The sequence below is a fragment of the Meles meles genome, chromosome 15, assembly GCF_922984935.1.
Source record: "Meles meles chromosome 15, mMelMel3.1 paternal haplotype, whole genome shotgun sequence".
Classification (NCBI taxonomy): Eukaryota; Metazoa; Chordata; class Mammalia; order Carnivora; family Mustelidae; genus Meles; species Meles meles.
The window spans coordinates 34,753,763-34,769,583 of NC_060080.1; the positions used below are offsets into that span (position 1 = coordinate 34,753,763).

The 15,821-nt window shown below is 40.2% G+C and overlaps 1 protein-coding gene across 4 annotated transcripts in view; it reads left to right on the forward strand.

The window, feature by feature from the left end:
- MTA3 (metastasis associated 1 family member 3) overlaps positions 1-15,821 on the forward strand; it is a 181,645-nt gene that overhangs the window by 87,215 nt on the left and 78,609 nt on the right. For all 4 annotated transcript variants that reach the window (XR_006815115.1, XR_006815116.1, XR_006815117.1 and 1 more), the window contains exons 7-8: positions 5,201-5,303; positions 8,783-8,882. Coding sequence is in view for 1 of the 4 variants with exons in the window: in XM_045979575.1 (XP_045835531.1) it covers positions 5,201-5,303; positions 8,783-8,882 (203 nt within the window). In the remaining 3 variants the exon portion in view is untranslated. The remainder of the gene's footprint in view (positions 1-5,200; positions 5,304-8,782; positions 8,883-15,821) is intronic.

The window sequence follows — 15,821 nt, forward strand, 5'->3', positions numbered from 1 at the left end:
AGGTGTAAGCTGGTGTTGATTGCAACCATGTAGAACAGTAATTCTCAACCCATGGGGAGGAGATATTAGACGGTGTCTGTAGATATTTTTGGCTGTCAGAGCTGGTGGAGGGAGTGGAGGTGGGGAGTGGGGCACAGATGCTAGTGGCATCTAGTGAGTTGAGAGACCAGGGATGCTGCTGATCATCCTGTAACACAGGACAGACCTCCCACAACAAAGAGTTACTCAGCCCTAAGTATTGATAGTGCTGAGGTTGAGAAATCTGCAGTAAGGGCTCTTGGGAAATAGTGAACAGTAAATGCTATTTTTGTGTTAATAATTATGTTATTAAAATAATACTTAATTCTGAAATATAAATTATTCTGTGATCTAGTGTCTTTCTATGCTTTTGATTATTTCTGTGCCAGGACAGCATTGTTTATAGATTTTGCTAGATAATATAATCCCACCCAGTTTCGTTAGTTCTTTTCTTCTTTTTTTTTTTTTTTTAAGATTGTATTTACTTGACAGAGAGAGACACGGTGAGAGAAGGAACACAAGCAGGGGGCATGGGAGAGGGAGAAGCAGACTTCCCGCCAAGCAGGGAGCCTGATGTGGCACTCCATCCCAGGACCCTGGGATCATGACCCGAGCTGAAGGCAGACACCTAACAGCTGAGCCACCCAGGCGCCCCTGTTATTCTCTTCTTAATAATGTTTGTGGATATTAATATTCAAATTATTTTATTGGCTTCTAAAATTAAATTTTGTGAAATTTAACCTATTGGGATACTTGTACAGAAAAGATAGCCTTAGGATTTTAAATCTTTACTCGTTTTTCCCTCAAGTTTTCTTCTTTGAAAGTTTTGTAATTTCTTTATATAAACATAACTCTGGTTTTACTTGTTTTTATTTTTGTTCCTATAATAAAAAAATACATTTTTACATTGTATTTTCTTTGGAATGGCACTTGAATTTTTATACTATTTTTATTGTGCCTTTCTAGTTACTTAGTTTTTATGATTTATTGAGATATTTATTTATTTGACCTATAACATTGTGTAAATTTGTGTACAGTGTGTTGATTTGATTAATTTATATATTGCAGTGTGATTACTGCCGTAGCTTAGCTAACACTGCTATCACATCACATAATTACTTCTTTTTTGTTGTGGGAGCAATTAAGGTCTAGTCTCTTATGAGCTTTGAAGTTTATAGTATTGTTGACTTATAATAATGATGCTGCATATTAAATCTCCAGGACTTACTAAATCTACTAGTTGGAATTTGTACCCCTAAACAACATCTTCCCAATTTCCTCATCCTCCAGCCCCTGGTAATCACCATTCCACTGTCTGTTTTTATGAGTTTTGTTTCTTTAGATCCCATGTATTTGTCTCTTGTAACTTATTATTCCTTTGATTCATAACTTAAAACATTGACCAGAACTTTCAGAACAATATTAAATAAAAATGGTGACAAATGGCATCCTTGTGAGTGTCTGAATTAAATATAACATGAAAAGTATAGTACTCTAATGGTTGGTACAAAGAAAGTGAAAATGAACTGTGTTTAGAACAAAGAATATTTCCAGTTCTCTGGAAAGGTCCCGTAGGATGAGTTCCATACAGTTTTAATTCTTCAGAGTCTTTGAACATCATGTGCTCTTAGGGTGGTAATATTGAAGAAGTATTTTGTCCATATTTCCTTCCTTCCTCCTTCCTTCCTTCCTTGTCTGTATTTTCTAGAAACCTTAAAATATAGCTGGAGAGGGGCGCCTGGGTGGCTCAGTGGGTTAAAGTCTCTGCCTTCGGCTCGGGTCATGATCCCGGAGTCCTGGGATCGAGCCCCACATCGGGCTCTCTGCTCAGCAGGAAGCCTGCTTCCTCCTCTCTCTCTCTGCCTACTTGTGATCTCTGTCTGTCAAAATAAATAAAATAAAATCTCTAAAAAATATATATAGCTGGAGGGTTAGGGCTATCACACTTAAAATCATTGCTGAATCTACATTTTTTTCAAAATTATGAAGAACTTGTGAACCAAAAACGAGGTGCTGTGTACACTCATGTAAGTAGTTGGTAAATACATTTTTTAAAAGAACTCAGAAATTAGGGAGACCTTCATGGGCTGGTGGGGGACTAAATTAGAATTGCACAGATTATCATAAATGGAGGTAGGAAGTGAGATTATTATATTGACTATAATGAACATGACCAGATCATAAAATTAATCTTGGGGGTGCCTGGGTGGCTCAGTGGGTTAAGCCTCTGCCTTCGGCTTGGGTCGTGATCTCAGGGTCCTGGGATCGAGTCCTGCATCGGGCTCTCTGCTTGGCAGGGAGCTTGCTTCCTCCTCTCTCTCTCTCTGCCTGCCTCTCTGCCTACTTGTGATCTCTCTCTGTCAAATAAATAAATAAAAATCTTAAAAAAATTTTTTTTTTAAAGATTTTATTTATTTATTTGTCAGAGAGAGAGAGAGAGCGAGAGCGAGCACAGGCAGACAGAGTGGCAGGCAGAGACAGAGAGAGAAGCAGGCTCCCCGCCAAGCACGGAGCTTGATGTGGGACTCGATCCCAGGACGCTGGGATCATGACCCGAGCCGAAGGCAGCGGCTTAACCAACTGAGCCACCCAGGTGTCCCAAAAAAATTTTTTTTTTTTTAAATTAATCTTGGTCCTATCTCTGGCTCATATCACAGTTACTAAGACCATTCCAAAGATTACTGCTAGCTTAGCTGAGAATTTAGTTTTATAGATTCTAAATAGGTTCTTAAAAGTTGTCCCCTGTGAAGAAGTGACTGCACTGTGATATGAATGTAATTAATTATATGGTGAATCCAAAATGGGGAATTCTCATTAGCTGAGAGTGACTATTTGGTATGGAACATTTCTGTATTTATTCTTTTGTCGCTGCTGCTGCTGCTATTTTGGATCTCATCCCATGGTATTGTCTGCATTTTAAGTATTAGTATGAATGCTTTCAGGAGTGTTTTATTATTGTTTGTGCGAATTTATTTAGAATTCTTTTTTTTTAAGATTTTTATTTATTTATTTGACAGAGAGATAGAGAGCACAAGTAGGTAGAGCAGCAGGCAGAGGGAGAGGGAGAAGCAGGCTCTCCATTGAGCAGGGAGGCCGATGTGGGACTCGATTCCAAGACCCTGGGATCATGACCTGAGCCGAAGGCAGCCGCTTAACCTACTGAGCCACCCAGGCACTCCTTTATTTAGAATTCTTATACTGAATTATCTTTCTGCTCTATGCTGCAGAATGTGTGGATGGGACTGAAATGTATCAACTTAACTAACTTGAACTTGGAAGTGAAGATCAGTTGTACTGTGACATTCTGGAATATGTAGTATAATAGGGGCTTAGTACAGAATAGCATCATCATTTAATCATCTTGATTTCATTTTATCATTATTTTATCTTTTTTTTTTTTTTTTACCATTTTACCTCTTGGGTTTTATTATTCAAAGATTACAGGGAAGTTAACTGTGTCATTTGGCTTTCTCAAGTTTCATGCAGGTTGTAAATTTTGGGGGTTTTAACTGAGCTAATGTTGAATGTCTTGGTCTAGTTTGCTGAAAATCGTAATCAAAAACAATGAAAAATGAAATCCTTTCAAACACTTGAGATCTCTTTGGCCTGGTACTCACTCTGTTCTGCTTGTGCTTCTTTATGTTGGGGGTGGAGTTTGGCTCTGTGGTTTCCTGCCTTTGAACCAGGGGCAAGCTGGGCGAGCCCCACCCTGATGGCAGTGGCTGACTTAGGAGACCTGCGGGCAAGAAGGCTGGGTCTGCCACCCTCCCCTGCCCCCTCTCTCCTGCTGAGCCACTGATACCTGCATGTTGCTTTACTAGGACTGAGCGCTGCAGAGCCTCATAGCCAGGGTTTGTCAGTCTTTGGGGGTGTTTAGCTTTAGAGTGTGTCAGTGCAGGGCACTCTGCCTCCTGTTATAGATGCAGTGATCAGAAGTAACACAGAGCCAACCCAGCCCCCAGTTTAATAAGAAGTCCATGGCTTCTTATTAGGCTTCTTATTCTCTCAGACTCCCAGTTGCCTCCCAAGTCTCTTTTCCTTTCTTGTCCTTTCTCTGGACATTGAGTCCTGCCTGATGGTTGCATAAGAGGAGAGGTTCATAAACTCGCCTCTTAGTTATCTCCTCCCATTCCTCTTAATGTACTCTGGACAAAAAGAGCTGCTTTTCACCCTATCCCATTTTAAAGCCACATGATTTTGCTCATGTTCTCATAACTTTTAAGTCCTTCTCCTTGCCAGTGCACTCAGACCCTTCAATTCTTTTTTTTTTTTTTTAAAGATTATTTATTTGAGAGAGAGAGAGAGAGAGAAAGCGTGAGCAGGAGGAGAAACAGAGGGAAAGAATATTCAAGCAGACTTGTGCTGAGTATGGAGCGCAATGCGGGCTCGGTCTCATGATCCTGAGATCACGGCCTGAGCCGAACCAAGAGCCAGATGCTTAACCAACCGAGCCACCCAGGTGCCCCTCAGACCCTGCAGTTCTTAGCAGAAAAGCCATCCCTTTTATGACATCGTTCCCTAACTAGTTGGAAGTGATTTCTCCAATCCGCAGAATCTTAGAGCCATTCTTTCCTTCCTTCCTTTGTTCCTTCTTTCCTCTCTCTCTCTCTCTCTCTCTCTGTCTCTTAGAGACAGGGAAGGAAAGGAGGGGCAGAGGGGAAAAACGGTCTCAAGCAGACTCCCTGCGGAGTACAGAGCCAGACGTGGGGCTCCATTTCCCAATCCTGAGATCAAGACCTGAACCAGAACGAGGAGTCGGACAGTTAACTGTCTGAGCCACCCAGGCACCCCACTTACAGCCATTTCTGTCTGTCCCTTATGACATCTGTTCCTTTTCATTTGTATCAGAGTTACTTATGTGTTAGTTTTGCTGTAGTGAAAGTGTCTCATGGCAGGAGTGCTTTCCTTTTCGTCTTCGTATCCCTCAGCGTGAGGCTTCGTGCCTCACACATGCAGCAGGTACTCAGGAAATAAAGGTTACTGACTAAATGAAGATCTCAAATGATTGGTTTAGTTGCATTATTATCCATTCACTTTACAAACTGTCCATGTGCTGTCTGAAAGAATGTACCAGAACCACAAACATTGACCTTACATTGTAAATGCTGTGGTGAGCACAACACCCGTATGTGACATTTGCCTTGTTAAGTAACAAGACTCCATTTCCTTTGTTCTCGGACAGGAGAATCAGATGAGAGGGAACAGTCCAAATTGGAAGTTAAAGTTTGGGATCCAAATAGCCCACTTACAGATCGACAGATTGACCAGTTCTTAGTTGTAGCACGGTAAGTATGGCACTATTGAGTCAAGAAGTATCTTTTCTTTTTAGAATAGAATTTATAGGTGTATGTATATTCCTTCCCTTGTATTCTACCTTTTCCATTGGTTGTGTTCTTTTTCTAATTATGTGAGAAGACCTAATTATGTATCATACCACTTCCTAAATATGATTAACCATTAGTTTTTGTTTGAGAATAGATTTATTAATTTACTGATTAAGAAACATAATAAATGCTTCTTGTAAAAATTTGACCACTAAGGAACAGTATAAGTGAAATTCAATACCTGAAATCCCTTGCCTTTAATTAGAGCAGTTATCTCTTTTACTCTAAACTGGGACTATTCAGGTGTCAGTGATAATGTGCACCTTAAATTCCTCTTACAGCACTTGCCTATGAGTAGGGCCTATTGCTAAGCCTATGGCTTTCCTTTGAGAGCTGTATAAGCCTTTATAAGGCTGTCTGACTGACTTGCCACCGCCCTCTCCCACCTCCCCCTTTAAGAAAATGAATGGGACAAAAATTTATTTTTATTTTTCAATTATAAAAGTTAAATGATGCTCATGGGGGAATTACTGCAAAGCAGATGGTAAATGAGATTATCATAGCATTGTAAATAGTTGAAAAATTGGTAAGTGAATTGAGGCATATTCAGTGGTAGAGTATTACTTTACAACAATGAAAATGAATGAATTAGAGGGATATATAGCAAAGAGATAAATCTCAAAAATAATGTTAGTGAAGATAGACATGGTATGATCACCTATAAAAAGTTTTACAATGTACAGACGATGTCTCATTTCATGAATGGGCCTTATAGATGCATATGCTTATTATGTATGCATTCTGGGAATGGGAATAGGAGGCTTTAAAATTTCTAGTATTTATTTCCTTAAAAAATTAAACAAGACATGGCAAAATATTAGAATCAGATAGATGTAGATATGATTAGAAGGGTCTTCATTAGGTTCTGTAATTTTCTGTTGAACTTTTATCATAACACAAAGGGGAAGAGGACCGCAGCCCACCTTAGCACTGTCCCTAGTGTCTGTCTCCTTGGAAGTCACACTTCATGTTGGTGGCTGGGCTTTAGACTCCAGCGCCCGCACACCTGGCCCCTGGTGATGGGATGGAGACCTGAAGTACATTGTTGGGGAAGCCAGTCCAGGGGATAGATGAGATTGAAGATTTGGGAGTGGGAATGAATCATTGGTGGAACCACTGGCCTAGAGACTCCAGACAGGTTACCCAGACCCGGGATCATTTAGTAGACATTGCAGTTTCAAATTTGATTTTCATTGTTTTTTCCTCTTTCTGATCGCCAAGGACCATAACATTTCCTTTTTCCTTGAAGCCAGCATGAGAGACACCAAAGAGATGCACCTGATCCCTTTTTCAATTTTTGTTTTAAAAAAGACCCTCTAGGGGCGCCTGGGTGGCTCAGTGGGTTAAAACCTCTGCCTTTCACTCAGGTCATGATCCCAGGATCCTGGGATCAAGCCCCGCATAGGGCTCTCTGCTTGGCGGGGAGCCTGCTTCCTCCTCTCTCTCTCTGCCTGCCTCTCTCCCTACTTGTGATCTCTATCTGTCAAATAAATAAATAAAATCTTTAAAAAAAAAAAAAAGACCCTCTAAATACAAATTAAGACCATAATCAGATACCATTGCATGTCCCACTAGAGTGGCTAAAATTTAAAAGGCAAGGCATTGGTAAAGAGGCGGGGCAGCCAGCACTCTCCTGTCGTGCTGGTGGGAGCGGAAGTTGGTGTCATCAGACACCCACATCCTTTACATTTCACTCCTGACTGTGTACTCAGCAGACGTGCATACATGCACCTGTGCACCAGAAGATACACATACAGATGGCTTTAATGGCACTATCCGGAGTAGCCCCAAACTGGACACAGACTTCCATCAAGAGAGTGGGGCTGGAAATGGGGCATCAGACAAAGAAATGCTCCATGGCAAGAAGAATGAAAGAACACGGCCATAACCAGTAGCATGCCTGAGTCCATAAACATATTTTGCACAGAAGAAGCTGGATGTGAAAAGAGTACATAGTATGTGCTTTTAATAAGTTCTCAAGTGAGCAAAACTAACCCATGGTGTTGAATCCATTATGGTAGTTCTCTTTTGGGAAGAAGAAGGGAGTACAGATTGGGAAGGAGCATGAGGAGTCTTCTGTTGTGCTGTTGGGTGCTGTTGGCGTTCCTTTTCTTGCCCTGGGTGTGAGTGACATGAATGGGTTCAGAGCAGTACTATGTATGCTTTTATAAAAGCACCTGTGTTATATGTTGATTAGGACATTTAAAAAATTTCTTCCTCGCCTAACATGCTTAAAATACAGACAGCAAGGAAAGGGAATAAAATAAAACACAAGGAGCAAGCAGCAAGTCTTGTTTCATTTCATGCTTTATCTATGGGAAGGCCTTCTGAATCATTAAGTGAAAAAAAGTGTTGTAATTGTTTTTTGTTTTGTTTTAATGGAAGTCTGTTATATCTTGAGCCCTCGTAGGAAGAGGTTGCTACAATTGATGATACCTCATTTCAAGGAAAAAAATGTTATTGGGATTTCACAATTTGGGCTAAAAAAGTGGTCATAGCTTGTTTTGCAATAATTGTCAAACTCTGCAGCTTTTTTACTTCTCATTTTTTTGAGCACAGCTCAGTACCAAATTGTTTACTCCATGGCATTTCGTAATGGGTCTTTCCCTTCTTTATGGTGCACAAATCCCTTTTTCTCCATTTCCTTATAATGGCCCATATATCATAAATTGCCTTGTTGATGCTTAAATCTTACAGAAAATACTTTTTATTTAATACTTGATTCTCAAACACCCAAGAACTTGTTTGACTTTTCCTTTTCTTCTCCCTTTCCTTTATTTTTCCTCCATAGCCCATATCCATCTGACAGTCATATTGGCTGTGTAAATTTACCTGTGTAGATTTACCAGTCTTCCTGTGTAAAGAAGAGTATTGCCCAAGATAGCCCCAGCCAAAAAGACGATGGAAAATAATCCTCTGCAGTCTGTTTAGAGGATTACCTCTTGGAGGCTGATACACTTAGGGATGACACATTTCAGAGATTGCTAGATGCAGGCAGAGATTGATTTCATCAGTGTGCTGTCCCCCTACGCCAAGGCACATTGTCTGGTGTGGTCCACTCCAGGAGATCGTCCCTGAATGACCGCTCTAAGAGCAAGAAGGAAACAAGTCTGCCTGCCCCTGGTGGGGACGAATGTAGCGCTCTTCTTGGCCAACACTGTCCTTTGCACAGGAAGAAACGGGCATCTCGCCCAAGGCCCAGCATGCGTTGGAGACAAGGCTGAGACCCACACTCAGACCTCAGATCCCAGCCCCTGAATCCTCATTGACATTGACAATTTACATGCACTACCCAAATGCATGTTCTTTGTTTTTTGTTTTTTAACATAAAAAACCAGCAGAGCCTTAATTTTTCCTCTTTGCTTTTGTGGATTATTCAGTGCCGTGGGGACATTCGCTCGAGCCCTTGATTGCAGCAGTTCTGTAAGGCAGCCGAGTCTGCATATGAGCGCAGCTGCAGCATCTCGAGACATCACCCTGGTAAGTTGCTTTTTGAAATTTAGGCATTTTATTTCCTCTGCTTCTTCAGTTTTAAAGCCAGTATGGCACGTTGTAGATGGGAGAGCTTTCTGGCTCTTCGCCCTGCTAACTGCTAGGTTGATTTGGCTTGCCTGATTGGTTAACTGGGGTTAGGGTGCTCCATTCCTAAGTCCCTTCTTGTGTTTGTGAGCTGAGACAAGTGAGAGTGACTGTTGATGGAGTAGCTATGAAATGGTAAGAGAATGTTCTGGGGAAAATAGTTTAACATTCTGACCCATCTCTTTTCACTTGTATGCTTTTTTCCTTGTAGTCTATGTACTTAGATTGTTGACCAGCATATATATTGCATATATACATGTACAGCGTTTATAATGCTTTACAGTTTTTTTTCCTAGATGTGACCACCTCTTGAAACTGTTGTAAAGGAGTTATTCTGTTGTCATGTCATTATTCAGAATCAATATTTAAATTTTCGTGCCTGTTCATTAGAAAGAGGTTCTGTTTTTGTGCATTATTTCATTACATTATGGTTGCTGCTTCTAAGACTCTTTCCTTTTTTTCCTTTCCTGATCAAGCGAAACTTCCCATGTTCACTTCATACCACTAATGCCTGCTGTGGTCAGGCACTGAGCTAGGCTCTTGGCTTCTTTCTCTGCACCCTTCAGCAAAGTGGACCTGCAGGTTTTTGCCAATTGAAGTTAATTTGTATTTGACTACCACGACAAGCATAGTAGGATGCTCATTTTACATATGAGAAAACTGAGGTTTGGCGAGGTTAAATTATTTGACCGATACCCATCACATGTAATAAATATTCCTCCCCGCTCCACACACACACAATACCACAGCCCTTTACAAGCAGCTTATTCGTGTAGATCATCTTCCTCTGCAGTTCCCCTGAGACCATTTACTAATGCTGGTTACACCATCACTCATGACAACACATTGTCCATCCTGCCTCTTCTGAATATTAGTTTCTGGTGTCTTTAAAGTTATCACTGTGCTCTGTTGATGATAAGTACAAATGCAAGGCTTGTCCAGAATATGCAGAAAAAATGTGAGCAATAATTTGTTTTTGGGTTCTGTTAAATTTATCATTTAGAGTTTTATGGTATAAACTTTAATACATCTTCAATCCTGTCTTCCTTTCTTCAGGCCATAATCACTACCAAATAAAATGCACCAAAAGCACTAAAAATGTCTCCTCTCAAAATATATCTAAAACCTGACCATTCCTCTGTCTCAAGTTCTTCAATGCTAATCCAGATCTTCTCACTTAGAGTGCTGATTTTCAGTACCCCATAACAGGTTTTCCCAAGTCTGCTCTTTAAGTTTCAATTTTGTTTTCTTATGGAATGGAATACAGTGATACGTTTTACTACTTTCTGGTTCTATTCCAATTTGAAATGCCACAATAATATAAAAACAACAATAATATAAAAACTCATATTGGAATGCACATCAGATTTGTTTCTTACCAGGCTTTCTTACACTGTAGATGATAGTGAAAGCATGAATACTCCATAGCCATTACAGAGCCCTTTTCTTTATGCTTTTTCAGAGACTAGACTCTTATTCATAAAAGCACGTTTTGTTCTCTCCATTGGTACATGAATATTTTATATAAAAGTTTAGGGGTTTCAAAATAGGTTCTTACTTTGTTTTTTAGAACTTACAGAGTTTACTAAAGGACTGAGAGTACAAATGTCGCGTTTGTAAAAACCTTCAAAATCCTGTCACTAGATACTTTTGTGAACCAAAACTATATGGGATCTAATCACCACTTATATTAATTTTCCTGTTTTTTTTCCCCAATTCTAAAATCAATGTATGCTTTTATGAAAAATTGACAAATTTAGTACAGCAGCAGCCAAAAAGAAGTCTTATTCTCATTACCCAGAGTAGAATATTCTTACCATTTTGTAATATTTCTTTTCAGTCACTCTTTGTGCATTATAAACAGTAATACCAGCAAATTACGGAATAGTACAGAGGATAATGTAATAAAACTCCACATAATGCCACCTAAAACAAATGTTCGTATTTTAGTTCTTTGGATTACACAAAATTTCAACCATTATACTGTTGAGTCTCTAATATTCTCTTCCTAATTCTGTTCTGCACCCTCCCTCCACACCTCTGACGCCCTTCAACCCAGCCTCCTGTCAAGAGGCAGCCACTGTAACAGATCTGCTATGTTATCTACATGTAGTCTGTGTTTTTCTGGTTTCGCTATGTATTTGTGTGTCTGAAAACAACATAAAGATTGTTTTGCATGGGTTTCAATTTACTCTGTGACATTTTGCTATTTGCCCGTTATTGACATCTAGCTCTGTTAATAAACATATATCCAGCTCACTCGTTGTAAGCACTGGGTAGTATTTGTAGTACTCCTTCGTGGTCTACACCACATTATTTATGTATTCTCTTAACGATGAACATCTGGAGTGCTTTAAAAACACTTTTTCTTTTGCTGCTACCCATAATGCTGCATTGAAAATTCCAACACATATCCTCTGTGAGCGTGTATGCGAGCTTTCTCCCATAATAAGAATTGGAATAGTGATTCATAGTGATTCATAGTGTTCTGCTCACTTTGAATTTGACCAAATGCAACCAAGTTATTCTGCACACCAAGGTAGAAATTTATAATCCCACAAGCAGTCAGTGGATGTTTTCCTTTCCTCATCCATTCTTATATTGTCTTCAGCCTTGTATATTTTCAGGCTAAAATTTTTACTAACCTGATGCTTATCTCATTTTCATGTGTTTCTTACTTAATAAGGTTAAGCAAGTTTTCATATGTTTTTTTGGTTCTTCAGGGTTTTTCTTTATATTTTAGATTTATATCCTTTGCCCATTCTTCACTTGCATTATTATTTTATTTTTTTCTAATAGCTTTAAAAGGTTATTCATACACATGATTATAAATATATCTGGAGTTTATTTTTAAGACGGGAATGAGGTGTAGGAGTCTCATTGTGATTTTTACCCCCTATGGAAAATAAATACAGTAACACCTTTTATTGAATTGGTTGTTTCCTCATGATTTTGTAATGCTTTCCTCTCTCTTACTTCAAGGTTTCAGATATGGTCAGGTCTGCTTCTGGATTTGTAACCTATTCTCTTGTGTTCCATTGATCTGTTCATTTCTGTGCAAGCAACACATTATAAAAAAGCTGATAAGTCCCACGTGAAATTTCTTGTTAACACACAGTGGAAGTCATTTAAGTGGGAGTTTTGTACTTTGCCTCCTCCCAACATGTTTTTCCTAACAATACAAAATGAACAATATAAAATGAACCTTTTCATATCATAAGTATCAGAAAGTGTTTTTTTTTTTTTTTAAATGTTGTATGACCATGCTTGTATAGATAAACTTGTTACTTACATAGCCAGTCTCTTGTGGTTTAACACTGTTCTTCTGAGAGAATGCTTTCCAGATCATCACGGCCGATCAGATTCCTTCCCTGGTCAGGAGTGATGGGGCAAGGCCTGGTCTTGAGAAGCTACAGAGCTCTGTGACAGTCGGGGCGGATTCGCCTGGAGCTAGATGTGAACAGGTGAAGCTTGGTTTCCGCTCCCGCGACTCTCTGCTTCCCACTGGTGGTGCCTGGTGGGACAGCGGGTGAATTTTTTTCGAAGAGGGCAGTTTTTCAGACTCAGTATTTGTTTCTGCCCGTGAAGGCTGTTTGTAGAAGAAGCACTTTAAAGAGAGCATGACCGGGGCGTCTGGGTGGCTCAGAGGGTTAAAGCCTCTGCCTTCGGCTCGGGTCATGATCCCAGAGTCCTGGGATCGAGCCCCGCATTGGGCTCTCTCCTTGGCAGGGAGCCTGCTTCCTCCTCTCTCTCTCTCTGCCTGCCTCTCTGCCTACTTGTGGATCTCTCTCTGTCGAATAAATAAATAAAATCTTTAAAAAAAAAAATAAAGAGAACATGACCTATGTACCTTAATCAGTCTAAATATCATTCTGTGTGTATCTGCTGCAGTCCTGGCCTGCATGCTCCTAGGCAGGGGCTTTCACACGCTCAGTGTTTTTGCTGCTTCTGTTTCGTTTCCTTTGGTGTTTAGCAGTTGGGGAGCCACTTTGTATTGACATCTATTATCTTAAATTGTTTACTACTCTGTTACTTTTTAAAGCAGAAATGTCCTCAAAGGCCCAAGAAATTGTGTTTTGTCATGTTTGTACAGCTGGTTTCAGAGACAGGATTTGATCTGTTCTTGCCTCTGACTGAGATATTCCCTCTCCCAGATTACCTCTTCTCCCTCACTCTCGTTAAAATGGTTTGGGCTTAAAAATCTGTATTGTTGTCTGTCTTGGATTAGGCTGCACCGAAGATCTGCTCTTTTGGCTACAGCATTGCAGGGCTTTGGTTTCTTGCTCAAACTACTCTAGTTTAGCTTTACTCGGACTTCTTCTATATGGTGTTCTTGGCTTGAGATTCTTATTATCATTATTAAGATTTTATTTATTTGAGAGAGAGAGAGAGATGGTGAGAGAGAAATGCATAGGTGGGGAGGAGAAGGAGAGGTAGGCTTCCCACTAAGTAGGCAGCCCAGTGGGGCTCAGGATCCCAGGATCATGGCCTGAGCCAAAGGCAGACCCTTAACTGACTGAGCCACCCAGGTGCCCCTTTGGTTGAGATTATTTTCAATGCCATAAAACTGACATCTTTCAGAGGTCACAAAAGCAGGAAGAAATCAGTGGCCTTTGTTATTTCAGATGCCATGACCTGCACCTCTAATCCTGTGTTGCTGGTGGTATCATGCTTTCTCTTTGATGTTAACATATAAGATCCTGGGGCATTACTATAGAAGTGAGAGGGAGTGGCTAAATATTGATTAGTTATACGTTGATAATATGAGTCTTACAGATTGTTTTATCATATGAAAAGCTGATAAGTTGTTTTATGCCATTAAGTGAAAATTAGATTCATCATTCAGTTGAATTTGGAGAGTCAAGTTCTTATTTTTTCTGTCAGTGTTTTCAGGTGTGTATAGATCAGGTTAGTACCTATCTCCGTCAGGTGACCAGTCTGTGTAGCTGAAGACCTCTCATTCAGAGGGTGGAGTTCTAGAATTGCAGGGCCTCTGTTGGGGGGGGGGTGCTGTTCCAGGTGATTTTCTCTGTGGTTTGTCCTGTGAGGACTGCTGTTGGCATTCGGCATTCCTTTTTTTTTTTTTTTTTTTTTTAAGATTTTATTTATTTGACAGACAGAGGTCACAAGTAGGCAGAGAGACAGAGAGAGGAGAAAGCAGGTTCCCGGGCAAGCAGAGAGCCCGATGCGGGACTCCATCCGAGGACCCTGGGATCATGACCTGAGCCGAAGGCAGAGGCTTTAACCCACTGAGTCACCCAGGTGCCCCCAAAGTCTACTCTTATAATTAATTTTATTCCTAAAGCTTCAACTTATAAAATAGTTGGCACTATAGGATCATTCATAACAAATAAGTTTGAATGTTTTGTTTCTTATTTTTTCTTTTAAGTAGGTTGAGTGTTTGTATCCACCACCACCCCCCACCCCAGCCCCTGCCGAATTCCTATGCTCGGCATTCGGCATTCCTAATCCAAAGCATCTGTTTATCCTAGACTCTGTATGCTACTTGTTTTGGGAACAGGTAATTAATCTGCCTGCAGATCCTTAGGTCTGATGTCCTTGTTTTGAGATCTGGTAAAATCATAGCTAGACTGACTTTCAAACACTGCTTTAAGATACATGGTAAGATTTATAATTGTTAAAAAATGGAAGTTGTCATGGAGGCTTTATGGATTTCACCCTCATTTCATTAAAATGTAACATGTACTTTGTACAATAGGCAGAGAGAGAAACGAAATCAGTTTACAACCTACATTGACCTCACTTCTCCCTTTGTGGAAACAGAATTCCTTAGAACAAAGTAAACCCAGAGGTGGTCAGTAAGTGGTAGTTGGTGGAAGGCCTAGCCTGTTACTTCCTGTTTGTGGTCTGTACCCTGTGGGTGGAGGGGCCAAATGCCACGTGCACTGGTAGGGAGCCTCAGTCTCGGAGAACAGGTAATTATATAGATTTTAGATTTCTCTTTTCCTTGGATCCTGAGGACTAAAGCAAGTTGGAGGACAAGATCTTAGAAAAAGAGTTTTTTGAGTTGTTCAGGGCCTTAGAAATCTTCAAGGGTAGAGCATATTAGAGATAATATGAAGTAACTTGTATAAAGATTCATATTTAATTAGTGACAGAATCAGTACTAGAGACAGGTTTTGTGATGCTGAGTCTGGTTCTGAGAAAGGTCAGGCTGTGTTGATTTTGTAGGGAGGAGACTGCATCCTGGAACATCTCTAATTCTTCTACCTGATCTTTTTAAAATGCACTTCTGATTTTGCTGTCTCCCATCTTACATCCTTTTAGTGGCTTTTAATTGCTTTCAGGGTAAAACCCATATCCTTAAAACAGTCAAAAATCCCCATCAACAAAAAACCTGTGGGGTTTTTTCTGGCCCCTCTCTTCAGTCCCGTGCTTGCCCTGACACTTTTCCTCTGTGTCCCCTGGGACCAACCAGCCTGTAGTCTGCCTCCTGCCACAGGACGTCTGCAACTTCACTTTCCTTTGCCTGGATGCTCTCACAGCCCCACCTTAACTCTTCTTCTTTCTTCCTATCTTGCCTGATTCGTTCATCTACGGCAGATTACTTTGTGACCTGCTCATGTAGAGAACCAACTGCATTCCTCCATGTTTGTTGTTTGTAATTAAACACTTATTTTTGTGATTATCTCATTAATGTGTGTCTCTCGCTCTCTTCTTCCCCTTCCTTACATATTGGCTTGTAACATCCATTAGTATAGCGACTGTATCCTCATTATCCTCACTGCTGAATTCCCAGCACCGAGCATAGTTTTAGTATATATCCTAGGGTCAGTAAATATCTGAGAATGAATAAGACAGTAAGTTTTATTAAAATAG